The 21,826-nt window shown below is 32.0% G+C and overlaps 3 protein-coding genes across 3 annotated transcripts in view; all 3 read left to right on the top strand.

Moving 5' to 3' along the window:
* The window catches only part of LOC144844737 (intraflagellar transport protein 25 homolog), a 128,460-nt gene that overhangs the window by 32,495 nt on the left and 74,139 nt on the right, over nucleotides 1–21,826 (top strand). The gene's annotated exons all lie outside the window — the stretch shown is intronic.
* On the top strand, nucleotides 16,979–17,777 carry LOC144845606 (uncharacterized). The gene is made up of 2 exons (XM_078703036.1): nucleotides 16,979–17,478; nucleotides 17,575–17,777. The coding sequence occupies exons 1-2, from the start codon at nucleotides 17,043–17,045 to the stop codon at nucleotides 17,688–17,690; spliced, it is 552 nt and encodes a 183-aa protein (XP_078559162.1). The 5' UTR covers nucleotides 16,979–17,042; the 3' UTR covers nucleotides 17,691–17,777.
* Nucleotides 17,947–21,104, top strand: LOC144844862 (uncharacterized). Its single transcript, XM_078701958.1, has 2 exons — nucleotides 17,947–18,945; nucleotides 19,113–21,104. Exons 1-2 carry the CDS (start codon nucleotides 17,947–17,949, stop codon nucleotides 21,102–21,104), a joined length of 2,991 nt encoding a protein of 996 aa, XP_078558084.1.

The raw sequence follows: 21,826 nt of genomic DNA on the forward strand, positions 1-21,826 counted from the left end.
TTAAACAAAAATGTATCAACTTCATACTCATATCAGCAGTACTGTCAGATAACATTTAATTAATCATATTAAATTCATATCTTTTTTATTTATCTGTTTAACACTCACAACACACATTTTTTTATATTTGTAATTATAAAGAACTTCTAAGAATTATTATTGACAATTTGAATGGACTAAATGATTGTAATGATTAAATGAAACACAAATTAGCAGTGAAATTTCATATGTTGTAATCCCTATGGACATATTTCTTAATCAAATGATAGCATTTTAAAACAAATTATACTTCAAACATCTTGTAGGTTTAATTAACATTTAATTAATACTTATAATCTCAGCTTGTTATAATTACAGTGTGGGCTAATAGCTTATTAATAGTGGATCACAATGTATTACAACGTTTAGACATTATACGCTTGTACTCGTTTGACCACGGGCCAGTGCCACCGATAGTTGAACTGCGTTTTATTAAAGTAGACATACTTCTATGTGAACTCACGCTTAAACTTTATTTCTCTCATCAAGAGGAATTACACAGTACAAATGATTTAAATTAAATTTGTATTGAAGAGTCAGTTAATATTCGGCCAGTTGTTAATGACTTGGGCAAACGTTGTTAAGATAACATGCATCCTTATTTGGAAAATGCCAATAGTAATCAACACTTTCCATTTATAATAATGAGAACGCATTTAAAAATATCTTATTTGAGCATCATCACATATTTGACATGTTTCAAGCTTTTTATGCCTGAAAAGTACACAATTTTATACAGTACTAAAAATAAACAGAAAAAAAATAACACATCAACAATAAAAAAAATCTCAAATAGTCTTTTATGATTTCAATTAACTAATGTAACTAAATATGGTAAAATGATTACACTTCAGTTTGTAAAAGTAAGTTATCTGATTGGTTCATTGTTTAGCTAAGTTGTATCTATAAACAAGGTATCTGATTGGTGGATTGTTTAGCCAAGTTGAGTTCATAACATGAAATCTGATTAGTGAATTGTTCACCAAAGTTCATCCATCTACAAGTCATCTGATTGGTGGATTGTTCAGGCAAGCAGTGTCTATACATAACATCTGATTGGTGGATTGTTAAACGTATAAACAAGTCATCTGATTAGTGGATTGTTGAGGCAAGCAGTGTCTATACATAACATCTGATTGGTGGATTGTTAAACTTATGAACAAGTCATCTGATTGGTGGATTTTAGCCAAGCAGTTTCTATACATAACATCTGATTGGTAGATTGTTCAGCCAGGCAGTGTTTGTAAACAAGAGATGTGATTAGTGGATTGTTAAGCTAATAATAAGTTGTATCTATAAACAAGTCATCTTATTGGTGGATTGTTCATTTAAGATAGCCGATACCTAATTATTCATCAAGCTGTGTCTATAAACAAGGAACTTAATTTACATGTCTCCCTCCATTTAAAGACCACTCCAATTATAGAGTTCTCCAACAGATATAATTTTTCTTTTGTCCTGGTAAACTAAAATGTTGCCAGCTAGTCAATGTGATTTCTATTAGAGACCAAAACTAATAACATTCTTAGCATGTAGTGCTTTATGTTTGGCTAATAGTTATATCCTAAAAAAATTTAAATTGATTTAATACTTTTTATTTATAGTTATTAATTCTGAAATCCCATTTCTCTTTTAAAGATCATTTCTGTAATTATGAAACTGATGATAATATATTGAAAACCGAGATTGAATATCAAAATAGCTCAAACAGTAGATACTTAAAGACAGAAATCAGACTGAAATCTAGGGGATATTCCGTTACATTAATTAGTATTGCTGATTGGCTAGTCCTTTTGGATGGTACGTGTAATGACCAATTCAATTCTGTGAATAATTACATTAAGTGGCCAGCTGAGTGGTCAGTATTAAACTACAGCCATCAGCAATTGAATACTAAAATGGAATTACAATTAAATTGATGAGAAAGCCATCAATTATCATCTTCAGAAGAGGTATACAATGTCAAAAGCGTCTGAATTAAGTCTTGGAACAGATTTTGTGTGATTGTATTTACTCGTATTGTCTAGCAACAAATCTATGCAGAAACTGTATCCTGTACAGTCTTATACTTAAGTCGATTTTTGCACAAAATTATTCGCATTTGAGACAAACTTGATCGAAATTAGTGTATTTACATGTGTAAGATCACTGAAAACCAGTCATCACATGAGACAATAACAAAATGTTTTTGAAATGTGTAGTTAAAATTAATTTGGCAGTTCATCATCATGATTTTAATATTCATGTAAAATTCTAATATTAATTAATTTGAGATCAATTTCTATGGCCTAAATTTAAAGATTAAAATTTGTCTAAACAACTAATTTGTGGTGCTTTCAGCTATGAGCACTTAATGCCCCAGAGCATGAGCAGCCCAAATGCAACTACCTGGTGTTGGAAGCCCTTAGGAGTGCTAAATCCAGGGGCCTTTGCTCCCTGCCACTGGGTGCTTTATTTGGCCAACAGGTTGACTTCATGAATCACAATTTCACCATCTAAACTCATATTTATAATTTCTTTATAATTAACTTATTTTATTTTTCAACTTGATATAAGATTGCGAATAAAGTTATTATTATTATTATTATTATTAAGTGGCGGATCCAGAGGGAGGCTGAGTTGGTGTGACTCTCTAAATTTTCGCAACCCTCCCCCCCCTCCACCCTTTCACAAAATCCTTGATCCGCCCCTGTTATTTATTTAATGTGTAAACTTTGGTGTTGTCCAACCTTTGACACACTTCTTAAAACACAACAAGCAACATCAGGCAGTTTAGAGTTTCTCTATTTCTGTTAAAATTAATAACGATAATGATAAACATCAATTGACTGATTAACTGTAAGATTTATATGACAAGTCTACAAACATTGTGTTAAACAATGAATAATGGAAGTAGCATAATGGATAACCAGAGAGCTTCTGAAAACAACATGTCTTGTTTCGATCAATTACATAAAAGACTTGATAAGCTAATTGACTGGATAAACAGTGTCAAAGTAAGCCTTTAGTTGAATCAAGTTGTGGCTAAGCCAGTGTCTTAGCTAGCATATTGAATTAACAGGCAGAGGGACAGTGTTCAAATATCTCGCTGTTTATATCTTTAAAAAAAAAAAATAAATAAATAAATTAGGAATGCAATCATTTTTTCACAACAGACCCATTTACCCAAAAGGGCACTTTGACAAATTTTTAATGAATGAAATGATTTTATTTGTTTTTTTAAATTTTTCCTTTATTTCTTTATTGGGTCACCACAATGGCCTCCTAGAGGGCCCAGTTATGATGAGTGGACAGTGGCTGTGTGTGTACTAGTACACTTGTCTAAAACATTACCTCAAAAGATGAGTATGGTACTAAAGTAAAGTGTGCATATTGTCTGAATATGTCACTGCACCTTAATACATGCTTTTTGCTCATGTACAGTATGGTATGACGTCTTTATATTCCATGCTATATTAAAATATGTTTTAAACTCAATGAGCAAGCAGGATAAGCCATGTCACTTCTATTGGCTCTCCTGTCAAGCCATCTTGCCTAGAACTAGCTTATCATAAGAACCCTAAGCTAAGCTCCATCTACAAAAAGCAATAAAATAGAATTGTTACTTATTATATTAAAACGATAACACTACAGTAAACTTACAATAACAGTTGTTAAATGTATAATTTAACAGGTAACTCAAGTGTGTTGAACTCTAGTCATTGACCCATTAATGTAGTTTATTGTAATTTTATATGAAATTAATTTATCTCGACTAGACAAATATGAATTATGAGATGATAAGAGCATTAGTCTGTTTCTATGTCATCTATGAATAATTTAATTATATACTGTAATATCTTACGCTATATAACAGAATATTAATTTCATTTGTTAAAAAAGTTAAATGCTGACAAATTTGTCGGTGACATGTGAAAGCCTGTAGCATATTCGTAACATATTGATACAAAAAGATAAATTCATTTAATTATGAATTTCATAATGATCTAACTCTAATTATTTATTTTCTTTGTGGATTTATTTGTAAGATAGGTTTCATTAAGTTTGGCTAAAAGTAGGACACTGTAGAACAACGTATGTAGCGCAAAGTCTTTTGACCAATCAAAAGCGAAAGGTTAGCTGATTTGTCATTTCTGATTGGTCAAATTACATTGGATGTGTTTACATCCTTGTGTTATCTTAGTGGGAACCAAGTTAGTTAGTTGTAATGAAATAGTATTGCCATAGCATACTCTGTGTCAGGCAGGCAAGAACTAACAACAAATAGGAGGTTATGTCTTTATTATACTGTACTTGTATAATAACAGTACTACTTCTTCTCACTATTTATTAATTGAGAACATTTCTCTCATATCTTATTTGTTTGGCACGAGTGTATTTACGCACATTAATTTTGTTTACAATTACATACGTCATAATTAAGTCACAAGCTAATTTTTTAGCACAACAATTCTGTCCACAATATATAGCGCTTTGTTATTAGTTTAGTATGTGTTTTTTATAGACCATAATATTTTATATACAAATTTCAAATCTTATAAAGTGATAAAAAGATGTTTATCTTAACCAACATTATTCCTGAAGACATTTAGAGACTAACAAACGCCAAGACATTTTCAACTATTTTTATTCCTTATGTAAGACATGAAACTTTATTTTATTAATGTTTATTTATTTACAATGTAAACCTTTGAACATATAATATATATTACTGGTATGACAGGATGAGTGCATATCAGAAAAAAGATTCTGAGCTTGAGCCACCTTTCCCTCATCTTCACCAGTAATTCATTTTCGGTATATCATTTGGCAGTTAGAGTTTGTCTGATCTTAACAGGTTGTGTAAAGCCTTGTCTATACTATCAAACTTTATGTGACAAAAAAATGTGCCCATATATGGACATGGTGATGTCATATCACTACCATATTTGGGCATACCACTACCGTATTTGGGCACACTTTTTTGTCAAACTAGTTTGATAGTGTAGACAGTGCTTAATGTGTGCAAATATAAGACAAATCAATTTATGTTATCAAAAAGACCTTCAATATTTAATATACCTACTTATTTTCATGTTGATTTCAAATTATTTATATGTTATCTCTATAGTCTAAATAAATTTCTTATTCAGTTCAAAGTCCTTTTAGTTTAGAAAAAGCATACATCATAAGAAAAAGTGTTTTAAATAGCTTTTAATTTCTCACCGATTGTTTCATATTTTACTTTCAATACAAATTTATTATTCAGTTCAAAGTCCTTTTGGCATAGAAAAAATGCACATTTTTCACTTTTTTCAATTATGAAAATGAAACTTGTTTGCTTATTTCCATAAAATGCAAGTGGTTTATCAAATTAACAAGTTTTCAGTCAATTTGTTAACCTAAATCAAACAAGACATTTCCTACTGGTTACAATTAATGGTAACGTTTGAATAATTTAATGGTTAGTTGCTTAAAGGGAAATTCCTAGTTTAAAGCTCTGTTTACACTAGTTGACAAAAAAGTGTGCCCAAATATAGTAGTGATATGCCCAAATATGGTAGTTATATGACATCATCATATGGGCCATATTTGAGCATTTCACATTTTGTTGTCACATAAAGTTTGACAGTGTAGAGCTTAATAAAATGTATTTATATCATGGCACATTCATTATAATTAGAAAGTTGGAAATTTCAAATGTTCTAAACTGGAATTTCCCCTACGTAATATTACATTTTAAAAAGGGTCTTCACAATACTAATTTTCGTCGTTGTGACTGCCAGATAAAAAATTATTATAATTGTTCAAAAAAACAATAGCAATTCTAAGCGCGGAGTTACCCTTACCCTTTAGATGATACGTTTGAATGATTGACCGGCTTGCTCGTTGTATTAGCTACAAATGTCCGCTGTTATCATTCTTGGTTTCTATTACTTTATTTCTAATATCCTTAGCTTTTGGCAATATCAAGTTTTAACAATAGAAGCTGTTTGCTTTTAAGGGAAATGGATACATTTGAAGGCATGTAAGGTATATCTAAACATAGTCTATTGAATCAATCTCAAACTGTTGATAATTTTAATATATTTTACTTAATGTCAAACTTTCGGAAGAGGTTTTTGTTTTAGATATGATGTTAAGATACACATTAAAGGGATCGTAGATAACAATTTAAAAATAAAATGATATTAGAGTATTTCAAGTTGGAAGATAGGAGGTGGATGGGTTTTTAGTGCATTTTGTATCTAGATCAGATGAGGACCGCAGTAACAAGCAGAGGTACATGGCTATGTGAGGGGTAGATAGTAAATGTTATATATAATAAATAGTTTTCGGAAAGAAGATTGTTAGTATGAATGTATTCTCATCTTTAACATAAAGGAGAGAAGACTGTTGGTTCTGCCTCCTCAATCAAAACCTCTCCTCCCTTCTACAAACCATCTTTCAAACATGAATGCCTATCCCTCCCTTCTCCAAACTATCTTTTACACATGAATGCCTCCCACTCCCTTCTCCAAACCATCTTTCACACACAAATGCCTCCCCCTCCCTTCTCCAAACCATCTTTTACACATGAATGCCTCCCCCTCCCTTCTCCAAACCATCTTTTACATATGAATGCCTCCCCCTCCCTTCTTCAAACCATCTTTCACACACAAATGCCTCCCCCTCCCTTCTCCAAACCATCTTTTACACATGAATGCCTCCCCCTCCCTTCTTCAAACCATCTTTCGTACATGAATGCCTCCCCCTCCCTTCTCCAAACCACTTTCACAAATGAATGCCTCCCCCTCCCTTCTTCAAACCATCTTCCGCACATGAATGAAAAATGCTGAATAATTCAAGTCTACTTTATATAAACAACTTTCATTTATCATTGTACTATAGATATTGATTGCTATCAGACTCAACAAATACTACTTTGTTTAAATTGGCCAGCCCAATTAAGAATCACAAAATGAAAGATCAACGTACTATATGCTTCAATCAACAACAATGTTTCTTAAAGACCAATGCCGAAAAAAATGTGTCATTACCAGGGAATAATATTCCAAATATGGTAATGTACATAATGAAAGGTTTTGTGTGATTTCCATACCAGCAGTTTGCGACCTACATTCATTCAATAATGTAATGATGATATAAATATTCAAGATAATTTAAAATATTAAATTTGTAATCAGACATATCGATTGCATTGCATTGTTATATTTTTATTGTTCAGAGCTGAATGTACTTTATTTGGAAAAGAAAAAAAAGTATTACAAAACAAATTTGCTGATATAAATTAAACAATACAATTTTAGGTATTGATTTAAAAAAAACTTTTATGTATAGTATAAAGATCATTTATATGTAAACATAGTCATAGTATTCAAATAAACATAACATGACTGAGATTAAAAAAGGTATCAATCTAAAAATGATGTTCGATACTATTTTGGGAGGTTTTTTTATTTTTTATAAACAATAAATTAATGGAATGTAAGAAATAAAACTGTTGAAAAAACCATGATATTATTTACGTCAGAGAAAAAAAGCTAATAAAAAAAAATAATACTAAATATATAATGCTGCCCTTGTCAAGCCAATCCCTAGCATCCAAGACACCAAAATGAAGACACAAGCCTAAATCTGATATTACAATTACAGTGGCCCTTGGCCTAGACTTAGCATAAATCTGTCTGCTGACGTTCAGTAAGTGTGCCACTCGTGTGCCAGACGTAAGCACTGATTGGTGGATTTCTCACAGCCAGAGGCAGCTTTATTGGCTTCCTTTTTAAATAATGCCAGGTCTTTTGTGTTTTCATATCACACATTATGTTTTGCTATATTAGATTAACAACCATGTCACAGGTAGTAAAATAATAAACTACACTCTGTTAATTTTATCGCAGATATCCAAAAGCATGATTTTGTAATGGTCAGTTAACGACTATTCTCAAGATATCTTTTCCCTAGATGGCAATAAAATTTACACGAACAAAGGATACATAATCAATTGTTTACCTTCTTTGTGCTAAATAATAATTTATCTTAATTAAATTATTTAAAATAGGAAAAAATAAATAAATCTAAAATATATAATTTAATATTTTTTTATAATTCTCAATTGAGGGAAGAGCCCAAGGGCCGATTATAGAAATTATTGTTGCATTTATAAAATGTTTTGTAAACTGAAAGCCAAAAAAAAATGTATTTACAATAATACAAAATTAGATTTAAATTTCAACTAATAGATGCCAACATATCTTGACCGGTAATCATGATTAAATATTATTTCATGCTTTAAAGCCTAAACAATTACATTTAAAACACTATTAATTTACAAGGAAACTTAAACTAAATTATGTACAAAATATAAAAAAATAACAAAAGTAATACAGGATTTAAAAAATAACACAAAAGTACACAATAAGAATAGTTCATAAGACAATTATAGAAAGTCTATGATAAAACTAACATCAATTATTTTATAAAAGAATAATAAAGAAACCTTTTAATAAAGTGAAGTGTACTTTCCAAAATGAAAAATAATTTAATTTAAATAGATTCTATATACAGTAGCACACGCCAAGTCAAGTACAACAACAATGCATGTACAGAAAAGACATAAATTATGTAATACTACTTATATATAATATGAATTTATATACTTAAACAATTTATTATTGACTATTTCATAAATATTTGTATAAGACCTATTGTACTTTGTAGAAATAAAGACTGGTAAACCTTACAACTCTATTGTATAATCATGTCCTTAACATTGTATTATGTAGAATTTATACAGAATTAGTACTTTGAACTACTGTATATGTATCTATGGAGAAAAAATTAGGCTATATATAGCAACATAATTAAAATAAATTAGTTTCAAAAGCATCGAACCAAGTATTCATTGAGGCTTATCGGTTTTGTTGTTCAGTTCCACAAGTTTGTTTGTTTCAATCAGTTTTTTACCTGATTAAATGAATATATTCATAATACTGTATGAATTGTTTAATTTCAAGGTGGCATTGATGCAATGCATCAATGGCATAATAATGATCGTGGTGCTTTATTAATTTTACTTTATGAAATGATAGGTCTATCCCTCAATAACAATTTTTAGATTTGAATCAAGGTACAACATTTTTTGTTATGCCTCAGGTGTCTTTATGTTACCATATGGTGACCATAGGATTATGCAGGCCAAGTAATAATATTTAGAAAATGTATGTACCCACCAGATCAGGGTGCACAGAATGTCTACTACACTACTACAGCTGCTCAATACAATTACAGACTTATGGAATGGAGATAAACAATGAAAATATATTTAGGCCTCAAATTAAGAAACCCCCCAGTAAAACACAATACTTTACGGACAAATAAACAACCAACACACCATGAAAACCTCTCCTTCTGGATTTTCCATGACCAACAATTGTCAAACATAGCATGGTAGCTGTTTTTTATAACGTCGACAACACACCTATCAAGTCAGAAAATCGCAAAATAACTACATACACTAAAAAACAAGTGCGCATGTACAGAATGATTGACACGATGCATAAAAAAAATTACTGAAATTAATTATAGCTAGTTGAGAACTGTGCCAGATGCTTTTAACAGTTCATTTTAGATGCAGATTTCGTCAACATTCAGTTTCCATGATAAGCAGCAACCAAAATATTGCCATAGTGACAAACAGTCGAAAAAACTTGATTGCCTCATGTGGACATAGACAAAAGATTGAGAAAAGGGGAGAATTAAAACACTTCTACTTATTTGACTTGCTGGTAACACAACCTTTAATTTCATACTGGTAGTTGTTATTCAATGTTTTTTTAATATTCATAATCTAAAAAAAAAACGAACAATCAACTTGAAGATGCTTACATGGTTTGTTGTTCCTTATCAAGGTCAGGTGGTTCTTTAATTAGTCTCGCTGTATTTTGTTCAAGTATTGATGGAAATGAAGCTCTATTAAGTGCAGTCAAAAACATCAAATTAAGGAGAATGGATTTACTTTACAAGACCTAGTACTATATCTACTTCACACTTCATTTAGTTCACGGATAGCTGGGTTTTGCTATCTCTCTCTCTCTCCTTTCTCTTTATTCCATTGTCTGTATAAAGCAACACTATGGTCAATCGCCAATATTATTGGTCTGTAATGCTATGTGGGCTAGCTAATTTCCCTTCTATTTATCATCTCTCTCTCTCCTCCAGTTCTTTATCTTATGTATCATCTACCTTCCCACCTACAGTATATCTGCCCCACCATATTTTTTTTTTAAATGTCACTGTTTTTGTTCCACTGCCAGGTTGGTCTTTTTGCTGCCGTGTTACATAGTATTGCACAAGTATAAGCACATTTAATGGAATAAATTTGTTTTTGAAATCTATAGATTTGACCAGATTACAGCAAGTTCATAGATTGCACTGGTTACCTGTTGAGTTAACTTCCCATTAATTTATAATTTATTGGGAGCAGTGTGTCTACAAAAATCCAATAGTTATTGTACGATAGCTTATATAAACTAATATTACTGATAAATAATAATAAGAATAAAATCTACAATATTACAAAGTAGAACTCTCCTTTTTGACACTCCCAATTCAGGGACTTTTTTTTTTTTTTTTTTAACCATATTTATTGAGGGTGATCCATCCAGCAATTGCTGATCATTAGGGACCCTCAGAGGTTCTCAAGACAAACATATACACAAGATGCTCTACATAAACAAAGTCTTATAACAAGTCTTTGGGAGTGGAGTTGTAATTTTGTCACTAGAAAAAATCCTGACATGTGATGGGACTTGAACCCAGGACCCTTGGAGTGGTAGCCAAGCATCATAACCACCAAGCCACAACTCCACTCCTTTCTTTTTTACATGAAACAACCAAAGGGAAATATATATTTTACCTCTTTTAATAGGATTCTACTGTATTATCATCAATGCTCTCCTTTCTCCTACTACCACTAGTCATAACTCATTCTCATGTAATTTATTTTATTTATACTAGCTTTTGTTTTTCTTTAACTTTACTGTTATTGTTGTATTTTGTGTTCTGTTCTGAGGGTCCCAAATGATCAGCAATTGATGGATGGATCCTCATTAAATATGGTTCAACTAAAAATAAATAAAATAAACAAATGAATAGTGGTTTCTGAAAGCTTAATAATAATATTATTAATAATAAAAACAACTTTATTTAAAAATGGATGCAACACTTGAATCACCATATTGGTGTTTTTCACAAGGCCGTTACTTACTACAAACAATTTACACAAGTTATCATTTACAGTACATATGATTAAAAAACTATAAATGATTAAAAAACTAAGCTTAGCATATTCTTTTTTTCTTTATCTTTTAAAATTTAGATTTAAAAGATTCATACACTGCTTCTCACAGCATTTTCTATTTTCAATAATTTGCAAATGCCATTTTTATTTATTAATTTGAGAATTATGATATTTTTAGCAACTTCTAACTTCACAAAAAATGTGTAAATTTAATATGTTTGAATTTCTTAAATAGGAAATAAAAAGTGTAAATTATCTCATCATTGTCGGTAGACTGACATAGAATTAGCGGATACATTTAACCAGAAGAAATTGTGTGGTTATAAAATTGTATTTTTTTAAAGTCCAGTGCAACCGCACTTAACTCATTAATAACATAGTGACATAAAATCTTCATGTTCTATCTATAAATTTTCCTTAAATATGCAAAATGGTTTTTTTATATGTTTTACAGAGGTCTCACTTCAAGTTTAAAAGAACATCAGAAAGGGATATTCGCATTTACGATGGTTAATCTATGATACATCATTATGATACATCATTTAATTTTAAAATTCTGTCATTTTTACGTTGTAGATTCAACCTAATATAAAGGTAATCTCATAATGTAAAATCATTTTATATAAGCATTTCCCTGAAGCATTTATATTTATTGGATAGACACGTGTATTTTAAATTATCAAGCTTTATTTGAACTAATGAAAGCTGTGTTAACTGGGTTCAACACGGCTAAGGTAGGCTAGACGTCGTATAGACAACTAAAGTTAAAGATAATATACCTAGCAGTGTTCACAGGTTTCCATGATGAAAATCAGCAAAATAATTGTTAACTTAAGATTGACAAACTATAATAATCTTAAATAACTTAAGCTATTTACTACTAACAAATATGCTAAAATCTAATATGACCCATAATGTCAAGAATTTTGTAAAGCAAGAACTCTAGTTTTCTGTGCGTCCATTTTTGATAGTCAACTGTAATACATACATACATAGTTGTTTCATCATGTTTGTAACAAACAAACTTATGATGGTTATCTATATAGGCAAAAGTTAACTTTGCAGATAACTGAAATAAAACCTATCAATCAATCAATATTAATAAGATTGTATTTTTTTTTAATTGTTTAGAAAACTCATTTGTGAAACCTAAAAGCTACGAAACCAAACAGCTACGAAACCAAACAAAACCCACATAACTGCATTTCGTTTACCAGCAATTTAGACATTATGTAAAAATTAGAATAGAAACAATATAAGTAATGAATTATTATAAATGAGTTGAATGAAATTATTATTATATAAGAGAAAATGATGTTCAGATTGTCAATGAATGAACATATTCTCCTCATTTAATAAATACAAAACATTCATCATTTGTTGTATACTAGAGAAAACTTGTATTCAATCAAATCAAATATTTAAGGCTAAGTAAACATTTGGGGCTCAGATTTTTGGTCTTCTGGCCATGCAATATTCAGGTCTATTTATTACACATAATCTGAGTGTTCATTAGTATCTTTAATATGTTATGTTGTAACTTAATTTAAGTTTTTATTTTAACTTGTACTTAGAAACAAAACAAAATTTAAAAATTGTTGATATAAATATTGATCTATCAATAAATAGTTTTTATTTTAATTTATCAAGTTCAAAATGAAAAAAGAAATAACAACAGAGGGCTCACTACAAATATTCGTAACACTCTTTTATAGAAAAAATGTTAACATGTATAAGTTCCAATGTGATATGAAGTTTTTGCAGTGAATATGATGGTAAAACTGATACATTGAAATTGACTATTAGTTTATCAATCCTGTTCTTGGCGAGATACTGGATGTGTATTAAATAATAATTTGTAAAAGATTGAAACAAAATAGGTATACTGTATTAAATGTGAAACACCCCAAAATTACCCACCATCATTGATGCACAATGAAAGTTTATATTTATCATGCAAAATATATATATATATATTAAAACTTTACTCAAACATAATAATGTGATTAAGTTATTATATTATAAAGTTTTGAATGTATGACAATATAAAAACTTAAAACGGAGAGATTATGCAATATACCATCATTTAAGCAAACTATATATAATTTCAGATTGTAGTTGTAATGTAATGTAATGTGTGGTACACAACAACATTACAAAACAAAGAAGTCCATTTGATGGCACTGTTGCATTCTAGAAGTGTGCGTATGGCCTGCGATAAGGACAATTTATCTCTCTGCTGAAGTTTCTGTTTGTGAACCTTTGATACTTTATTATTGGTTAGGGTGCGAACTTCTACATTCGAAGCTAAAATGAAATTAAATTATGAACTACATTGTATTTATTTATTTATACGTTCTCCTGTTTAAAAAAACCTGGATCAGGAAGAAAAAATATAAAGGAAAAATGTATGGGGGAACAAGTCTGCTACAGTAATTAAGCTACCCCATATCAACATCTCCAAATTACAAACATTTTATTGAACCATATTTTAAATAATTATTTATATACACAAACATTAAATAAATGCTCTACTGGAGTGAATGAGACTTAGCCACAACTATAGGCTTGGTAAACGTAACAGACATTAAACAAGGTTATTGAACCTCAGGCTAAAAACCCTTATAAATTTGATTATAACACATCAACAGATTTCAGACTTGAATTTAACATTCAACATTTCAGATTGCATTCCCTTAGCAACTTATTCCCTTTTGGTCTACTATTTTTATGAGGCAATTAAATCTATACAAAACATTTTCTAGTATAAAATTATTTTAGATTAGGTACTTTTAGATCAGAGCAAATTGCATACAAATCATATACATGTAGGAAAGCCCTTTCATCTATCCCGTTAAATTGACTTCAACATTTACAACCGTGCTAAATTTGTTTTGCTTCGGTTCTGCATAATCCTAGAAAGATTTCATCAACCCCAGCCACGACAGAAACTTGCACCAATAACAATTAAGAGGAAAAGATATTGGAGGTCAATTTTAAAATCAATTTAAACGGATTTATTGTATTTGTTAAAAGAGGATTTTGGGAGTTAAATGACACAAATTTTATACAATTTTGGCCAATGTATTATTGCATATCTGTTTCCTACTTATTATTCATAGAAAGTATGATGTTAATTTAAGTAAATCTTTTTATGGATGATATATTTTATTGTAAGTGAATAATTGTTTTTTTGCATTTTAAATTGAATTTTTGTAATGATAATCTTACTAAGCCTAGTAGGCATTACAAATTAAATACTTCCATTCTCATAATTTTTTTTTTCTCCATCTTCCATTAAAAAAAAAAGAAATTGTCTTAGATTTTTATTTCCTCTAGGAAATTTTGTCCAACTAACATTTGTGATTAAACTTTTTCCTATCTCTAAACTGAAATAATCATTATTTGTAAGAATTAAATAACTAAATATTGCAGATTTCAATTAATTTCCTGAATGGCCGAGAAAATCAAAAGATGGTAAATATTGAGAAGACCCATAGAAGTGATGTCTGTCCACTGAAGTACTGCAACCAATATAAAATTGACTTCAACCTTCCAGAAAAGAAAATATATATTCTATTCTACATTAAAGAATGTTAATGATTATGATATTGGGATTCAATGTTTACTGATCATCAATGATTTAACATAATTAAGAATCTTTCTTTTAAAATTAACTAAGCAAAACAGGCAAGTGAGAAGTTTTACAGGTCCATCATTGGTTTTACTGGCTAGCAGACCTGTTCTAAATCGAACGCTGCATACACACAAAAATATGATGATTCAAGTATACAAATAAGCACTTATACATTTGACCTTCACATATTCATACATACAGTATTACATACAAGATAGATAAATCATAAATCATCGATATGCAGAGATTGATTAATTATTACATTTAATTAATTGCCTCTATCAATATGCTCTTGGGAAGGTAGCCAAGAACTATCTAAAAAATCCATTTTATGCAAAATAGAAAACTATTTTAGAAATCTTTTAATCTATTTTCCCATTAAAAACCTGTAGGTATAAATTTGTTTTGTATTTAACAGTTCTGCGATGTTCACCTTAGAAGTGAACTTCTGACCTTAAGCTTACAGAGAGTTTCACGTCACGACTCTGAAAAAAATCAGACAAGCAAATTGCGTTGTATTGTTTACTTGTACCTAATATGGATAGTTAGAAAATTTAAAACATTTATCAATAAGATCAAACATGATACAAGCAGCGCTTATTCATTCAAATTTGTGTTTCCAATGTCTTAAATATATCCGCCTGATAATATTTATGATGAACCAAACCATTTACGATGTGAAGTGTCAGTTTTGATATTCTTCACGTGAAGATGTAGAATTCTATCTTTTACCAATAATGGTTGTGCTTAATTGAGTCAAAAGCCTCCGCATTTTGTGTCTAGATATTTGCGTACGCTTGTAATAAAATCACTATGACACACGGTTCTTGATGGCTAACTGAAGATCTTTAGGCAAGGTATGTGGCAAAGGAGTGCAAAAATAAAAGGTTAAATTTGAACGAAGCTGGTAAACATAAAAAGGACTACTTATATTATACAATATAGAACTAATCAAAGGATAACAGTTCACTGAAGTAAACTTATTTTCTAAAAAAACAATGAATATTTAAGAGAGCCAGTCACTAAAAATCAAACATTAGGTGGCAAGGGTCAAAATTTCGAATTGTCTCATATTTTGCACATTGGTAGACCTTGATGTAAGTAAACCTGATGTGTAGTTTGTTTGGTAAAATATCGCTTAGTTTTCGAGAAAATCGAAAAATAACGATTTTCGGCCAATTTTGTTAATTTTTGGTGTATAATTTACATTAAGTTTAACAGCCTCTGGAAGCCAAATGTAGCAATCTAGCGTTTTAATATTTTACACTTACGTTAACTAGCATCTTGACAATAATTTAGTAAAGTTTCAAAAAATTTGATGAAATTTTAAGATTTTTACTAATTAATTACTAATTAGCATATATAAAACTCTTAAAAAGTAGGTTAAAAACAAACGCGTTTTTTTTTCATGTGCGACGAATTTTTTTAAAATAAAAAAATCATCAATCTAAAGTTTAGATACTAATATTTATGAATCAAGTAAAAAAAATTTGGGGAAACTATTTTGCGCTCCGCGCCAGAGCCACAAAGTTGTAAGAAATTCAAAGATTTTATCTGTCGGCAAGATCAATCAGATGCACCTATTGTTATCTATTTAGCAATCTAAGTCGCTTTGAGCTAAACTTTTATTACGCGAAACAAAATTGAAAGATAAACTGAAAGTTCCTGGAATAATTTTGAATTAAGTTGCAATTTAAACACAAACTAAAAATACGTTTCTGGTAAAATTTCAATTACTAATCAATATACAAAATTAAGCAATTAACTAAAAATCACTCGCTTATTCTTTGTCAAACCACATTATTATAAATTATTCCATCCTCTCATAGTTTATAGGATAAAACTGAAAAACACATTTGTTTTAACTTGTTATCGTTTTCCTGTTTGTCGAACCTGGTCGAACTTACTCAGCGAGAATGTTTCAAAACATTAACCACAGTAGACAAAACACTTTACTGCATATATTCGATAGACAACGATATCTTCATTGGCGTTGACAACGGAACTGAATTGTTATCCATTTTAGTTTATGTCTTACAATGTAAAGACGTGTTGAAAATAATTTTTATATATACTTATTGTCTGATGGCTTTAAGTTCAAACAAGATGGAGATTTCATGTTCTTTTAAATCGGTTGTTGGCGGAGCTTGTGGATTCGATAGAAAAGACCGCAAACAGAGCACTGAAGTCCTACCTTTACAAGCATGCCAGAAGGAAATCGCTGCACACAGACACATGTTTAGGTTTACGGGCATCGATAGTGAGGTAGACCTAATTCTTAGTCGAGCAGCCATGTTTACCTTGCCCGCTGATATACATAGTTGGACTGTTTGTCCCTTGCATCGATCGGAACTTGGCTTAGGTTGGTCTCGAGGAAATAACAACAGATGTAGAGTGCCGCCTGATCTCTCTAATCACATCCAAAGCAAAGGAAAGGGACCCAAGTGCGATAGGGGTATTAGCAAAGAAGATTCGCAACTAATATTAAAGAAAACAGGAACTTTCCTGCAAGTTGGTTCAGGTAAATATAATTTAATTTTTATATTTTTATATATTTAATGTAATTTAAACTGTTAAATAAAACCCTGTAAGTAAATGTTTTTACGCTTTTTATCAGGTATCTGTTCAACTTGCCGTAAGATGCTGAAGTCATTGTTACCTGTAACCTCGAACACTGAAACAAATAACCCTAGTCTCGTCGATCAGATGAGCGCACTAACAACTGTAAGTTAAAAAATACCGTACAGTATGACATTTATGAATACGCATTTATTGGCGGAAAGATTAAGTAAATAATGTGTTTCATGTTACTTTGTTCATTTTTTTTCGGATGTTGGTGGTAGGAGGTATATTTTCTGCATTCCCTGCCATTGTCATCATCATTTTATATATATCACGAATCAGTGCGTCAATAATTGAATCAAAGTCAGTAGTAATTTTTTACCAATATTATTCTTATTTTCAGGAAAGTAATAAGGATGAGTTTTACATGTCATTAGCCACTCCAACTTGTCAAACACCGGCGTGTGATGTTATGGATACTCAAATGAGCCTATATCAATTTTGCGATCCAACTTTTGCTTCAGCTACCTCAGAAGATGAATCAATTCAATCTACACCAAGAGAAAAATTAAATGCATTTCTCAATTCAAGGGACGTCAGTCCAATTAGATATCCTTTATCTGCACCGCTGGAGCAAGTTTCAGACCGTACTAAACGTTTCCACATGCGCAAGGCTCGTCAAGTTGTCTCTATGTGCCTGGAAGAAATCGCACCTGGTCAGTCGACTACTCTACTTGAAGGCTTATCAAGTGATAAAACCACAGAAGCTGACGAAAGAACCGATTCTTCTCTATTAGATGCTCTATCAGAATGCTATCTTCATACTAACCACTGGAGTACAAGACGTCAGATTTTATCGATCATGGTTGATAAGGTTACCTTCAAGGAACTGCAGAAATGGATACCTAACTTGACTAGATACCGTTTTAACGTGGCCAAACACCATTTATTGTTACATGGTAGAGGTTCTGTAATTCAACCTCTAAAGAACACTAGAGTATGCGTACAGCCAGGGAAAATTGACCACTTTGTTACCTTTATAACAAGTTCTCAAGTTATACAAGACTTGCCATTTGGAGAAAAAACTCTAAAACTTTCTACAGACAGAGTTATAAAAATCCCAAATGTTGTGCGTAATCTTATCCCAGAACAATGTATTCTTCAATACGAGAGTTACTGTCAAGAGAAGAATTTTCAACCTATGAGCCGCAGTACATTGCGTAGAGTTCTCAGTGTTTGTTCTGCTTCTGTACGCAAATCCTTACAGGGCCTTGATTATATCTCTGCCAATGGTGGAAAAGCCTTCGATGACCTGGAGAACATCGTTGATAAGCTGGGAGATTGCTATGAAATGGGTTTGACTTGGGCCAAACAAACAAACCAAAAACTTAAAGATGCCAAGCGCTACCTAAAAGGTGACTATAAGGTAATAACAATCTTGTTTAAATATCTTGATAACTGCTACAGTATAAATAGAAAAACAATATAATAAAAAAGGCAAAGTAGCGCGTTGTATGTTGCTCAGTAAAGCATGTAAGAAACATTCAAGACTAATTACATTTTTTATACAATTCCTTTTATATATTATTGCAGATTCACATTTCTAACCATTCTGAAGTTGCCGATCATTGTAGGGCGTATGCTCTTAGTTCTTGCGAAGACAAATATTACCAGACTGTCTGTGATCATGACCACAATGCAAGATGTGACAGATGTCGTATATTTCCAGAAGCTTTGTCTGAAATTCTTGAAGCTTTAAACGAAGTGCGCTGCTCTTCTGAAGAAAAAGATGACATGGAGTACGTAATTACACGGTCAGTCCAAGACATCGAGACGTGGAAGGCGCATATCTTAAGATCCATTAACCAAGACGCTGCACGACATGATATTTTAGGAGATTTGAATCCTGGTTGTGCCCTAATTGTTTTAGACTGGGCGATGAAGTTTGTACCACGTAAATACCGCGAAAGCCAAAGAGACTGGTTTGGAAAGCGTGGACTTCCGTGGCACATAACGGTCTTGACGAAAAAGAATAAAGATAGAGAGGTACAGATGCTTACGTTTGTGCATATTTTTAAATCTTGCAGTCAGGATAGTACTACTGTTGTGGCAATCATCGACGATGTGTTGAGGCAGCTGCCATCTATTGCACCCGATATACACTCTGTGTATCTGCGTCAAGATAATGCAGGATGCTACCACTCTGCCCTAACATTACTCTCGTTACCAAAGATAGCGAAAGAAACGAAGATCAAAATCCGACGTATTGATTTTTCGGACCCTCAAGGGGGGAAGGGCGCATGTGACCGCAAGGCAGCCCATATCAAAAATCACATGAATAAATATCTTAATTCAGGAAAAGATATTGAAAATCCAGAGCAGATGAAGGCAGCAATTGAGTCCTTTGGAGGCATTCCTGGAGTGAAAGTCATAGTTTGTGCTTTACCTACTGGTACTATTTGTGCAGCAGGGAAATGGAAAGGCGTGAGTCACATCAACAACATAGAGTTCGGAAGCAGGTCCATGAAGGTCTGGATGGCGTATGGTATTGGTGCAGGACAAAATCTACTTTTGAGTAAATTCTGTGTGCCCTCGAAACTACCCAATTTAATTCATAACAAGGATACAACGTCTGATCAAAATCAAGTATCATTTATTACAGTAAAAGCAAGAATACAAGCCAAGACATCTCATGAAGAACAAGCTGATATAAATGACGACGAACAAATAGAAAGTGAAGAAAGTCCTGGCACCCCCAGCAAACTGTTCTTTTGTCGCGAACAAGGTTGCATTAGGTCATATCAGAGATACTCTTCCCTAGAGAAACACTTAGATTATGAAAATCACAAGAACGCACTAGAACATGAAACACTATATGACAGGGCAATGAAATTATACGCAACACAACTAGAAGAGGGTACTTCTAAAAATCCAGAACCAACAAGAACCAACGATTTGCCACGGTTTGACATTGGCCCCGACCTGCAAATGGGCTGGGCGTTAAAGTCCTCTGCAAAAAAAACCCGATTTTCTGTTCCACAGAAAACCTACCTTATTGATGTTTTTGACGTTGGAGAGCAGACAGGACAGAAAGCTGATCCATGTGATGTCTCACGAGAGATGAGATCGGCCAGGCACAGCGATGGTTCACATCTATTTAGCAAGAGTGAATTTTTAACAGCACAGCAGATTGCAAGTTTTTTCTCACGCTTAGCTAAAAAAAGGAGGACAGATGCAGCCGTTCATGATGATGATGACGAAGATGATGATTACGATAGTATTGAAGATGGTGACGAAGTCCAAGAAAATGGAGACGATTCAAAAACGGAAAAAGAAAGAGAAATTCAAATTTTGTCGCAAACCGTACTGGACACAATAGGCTTGCAGCATCCAATAATGTTTGAAAGGCATAATATTTGTGAACTGAAAGCTCAAGAAAAACTCTCCAGATTCTCTTTGCCAATGTTGCAAGAAATGTGTACTTCTCTTGAACTTGATACCACAGATATAACCATAAAGCGCAAGAAGCCATACATTGATTTGCTGGGAAAGCTGGTTTCCACGTGCAGTTGCTCGATTGATTAAGGTAGCAACGAAGGTAAAACTGTGTCTGTGAGAATTCTTTAAAATAACAATTTAATATGTGGGACGATTCTGTTGTCTAAATTCTTAGTATTTTAAGTCGCGTTCTGTAAATTTTTAATAAAGCGAAGGGGTGAAACAATGGTAAAACAATAATTTATTGTTTAGGCCACGAATTATTAGGAAATTTCGCACGAGCACATGAACGTTAACGGTTGTCACCATTCTACTCATTTGCATAACAACAGAGTTCAGCGAACATTTGCGTTAACGTACTTGCTCGTTTTGATTTCGCGCTTCGACGGGAAGTGTAGAACGCAACACATGTGTAGCGCACGCAACATACGCCACAAGTATTGACACAAATCACGGAATACCTTGGGTTTAGAGACTAAGCCTAGCCAGGCATGTTTAATCATGTTTTGGTTAACGTTTTTCATTGACGCTATTTTTCAGAAATAAGGTTCTTGACGCACGTAACTAAAGTTTTTCGTAATGCTTGCGCACGCACAGATCAAGTTGTTTACAAAGTGGGCGGAGCTTGGAAAATAGCGTTAACGTGCTCGTGCGAAAACTCCCTATATGAGAAGATAAGAAAATTATGTTGTAAAGCCTGTTTTCCACTAGGCGAAATTATTCGCGCAAATCAAACATTTTCGCGTATACGCGCACGCCCAATGGAACACGTTGTTGATAAAAATAAACTGCGCATGCAAAAAATGTTC

Source organism: Antedon bifida, chromosome 6, assembly GCF_963402885.1.
Source record: "Antedon bifida chromosome 6, ecAntBifi1.1, whole genome shotgun sequence".
In the NCBI taxonomy this organism is placed as follows: Eukaryota; Metazoa; Echinodermata; class Crinoidea; order Comatulida; family Antedonidae; genus Antedon; species Antedon bifida.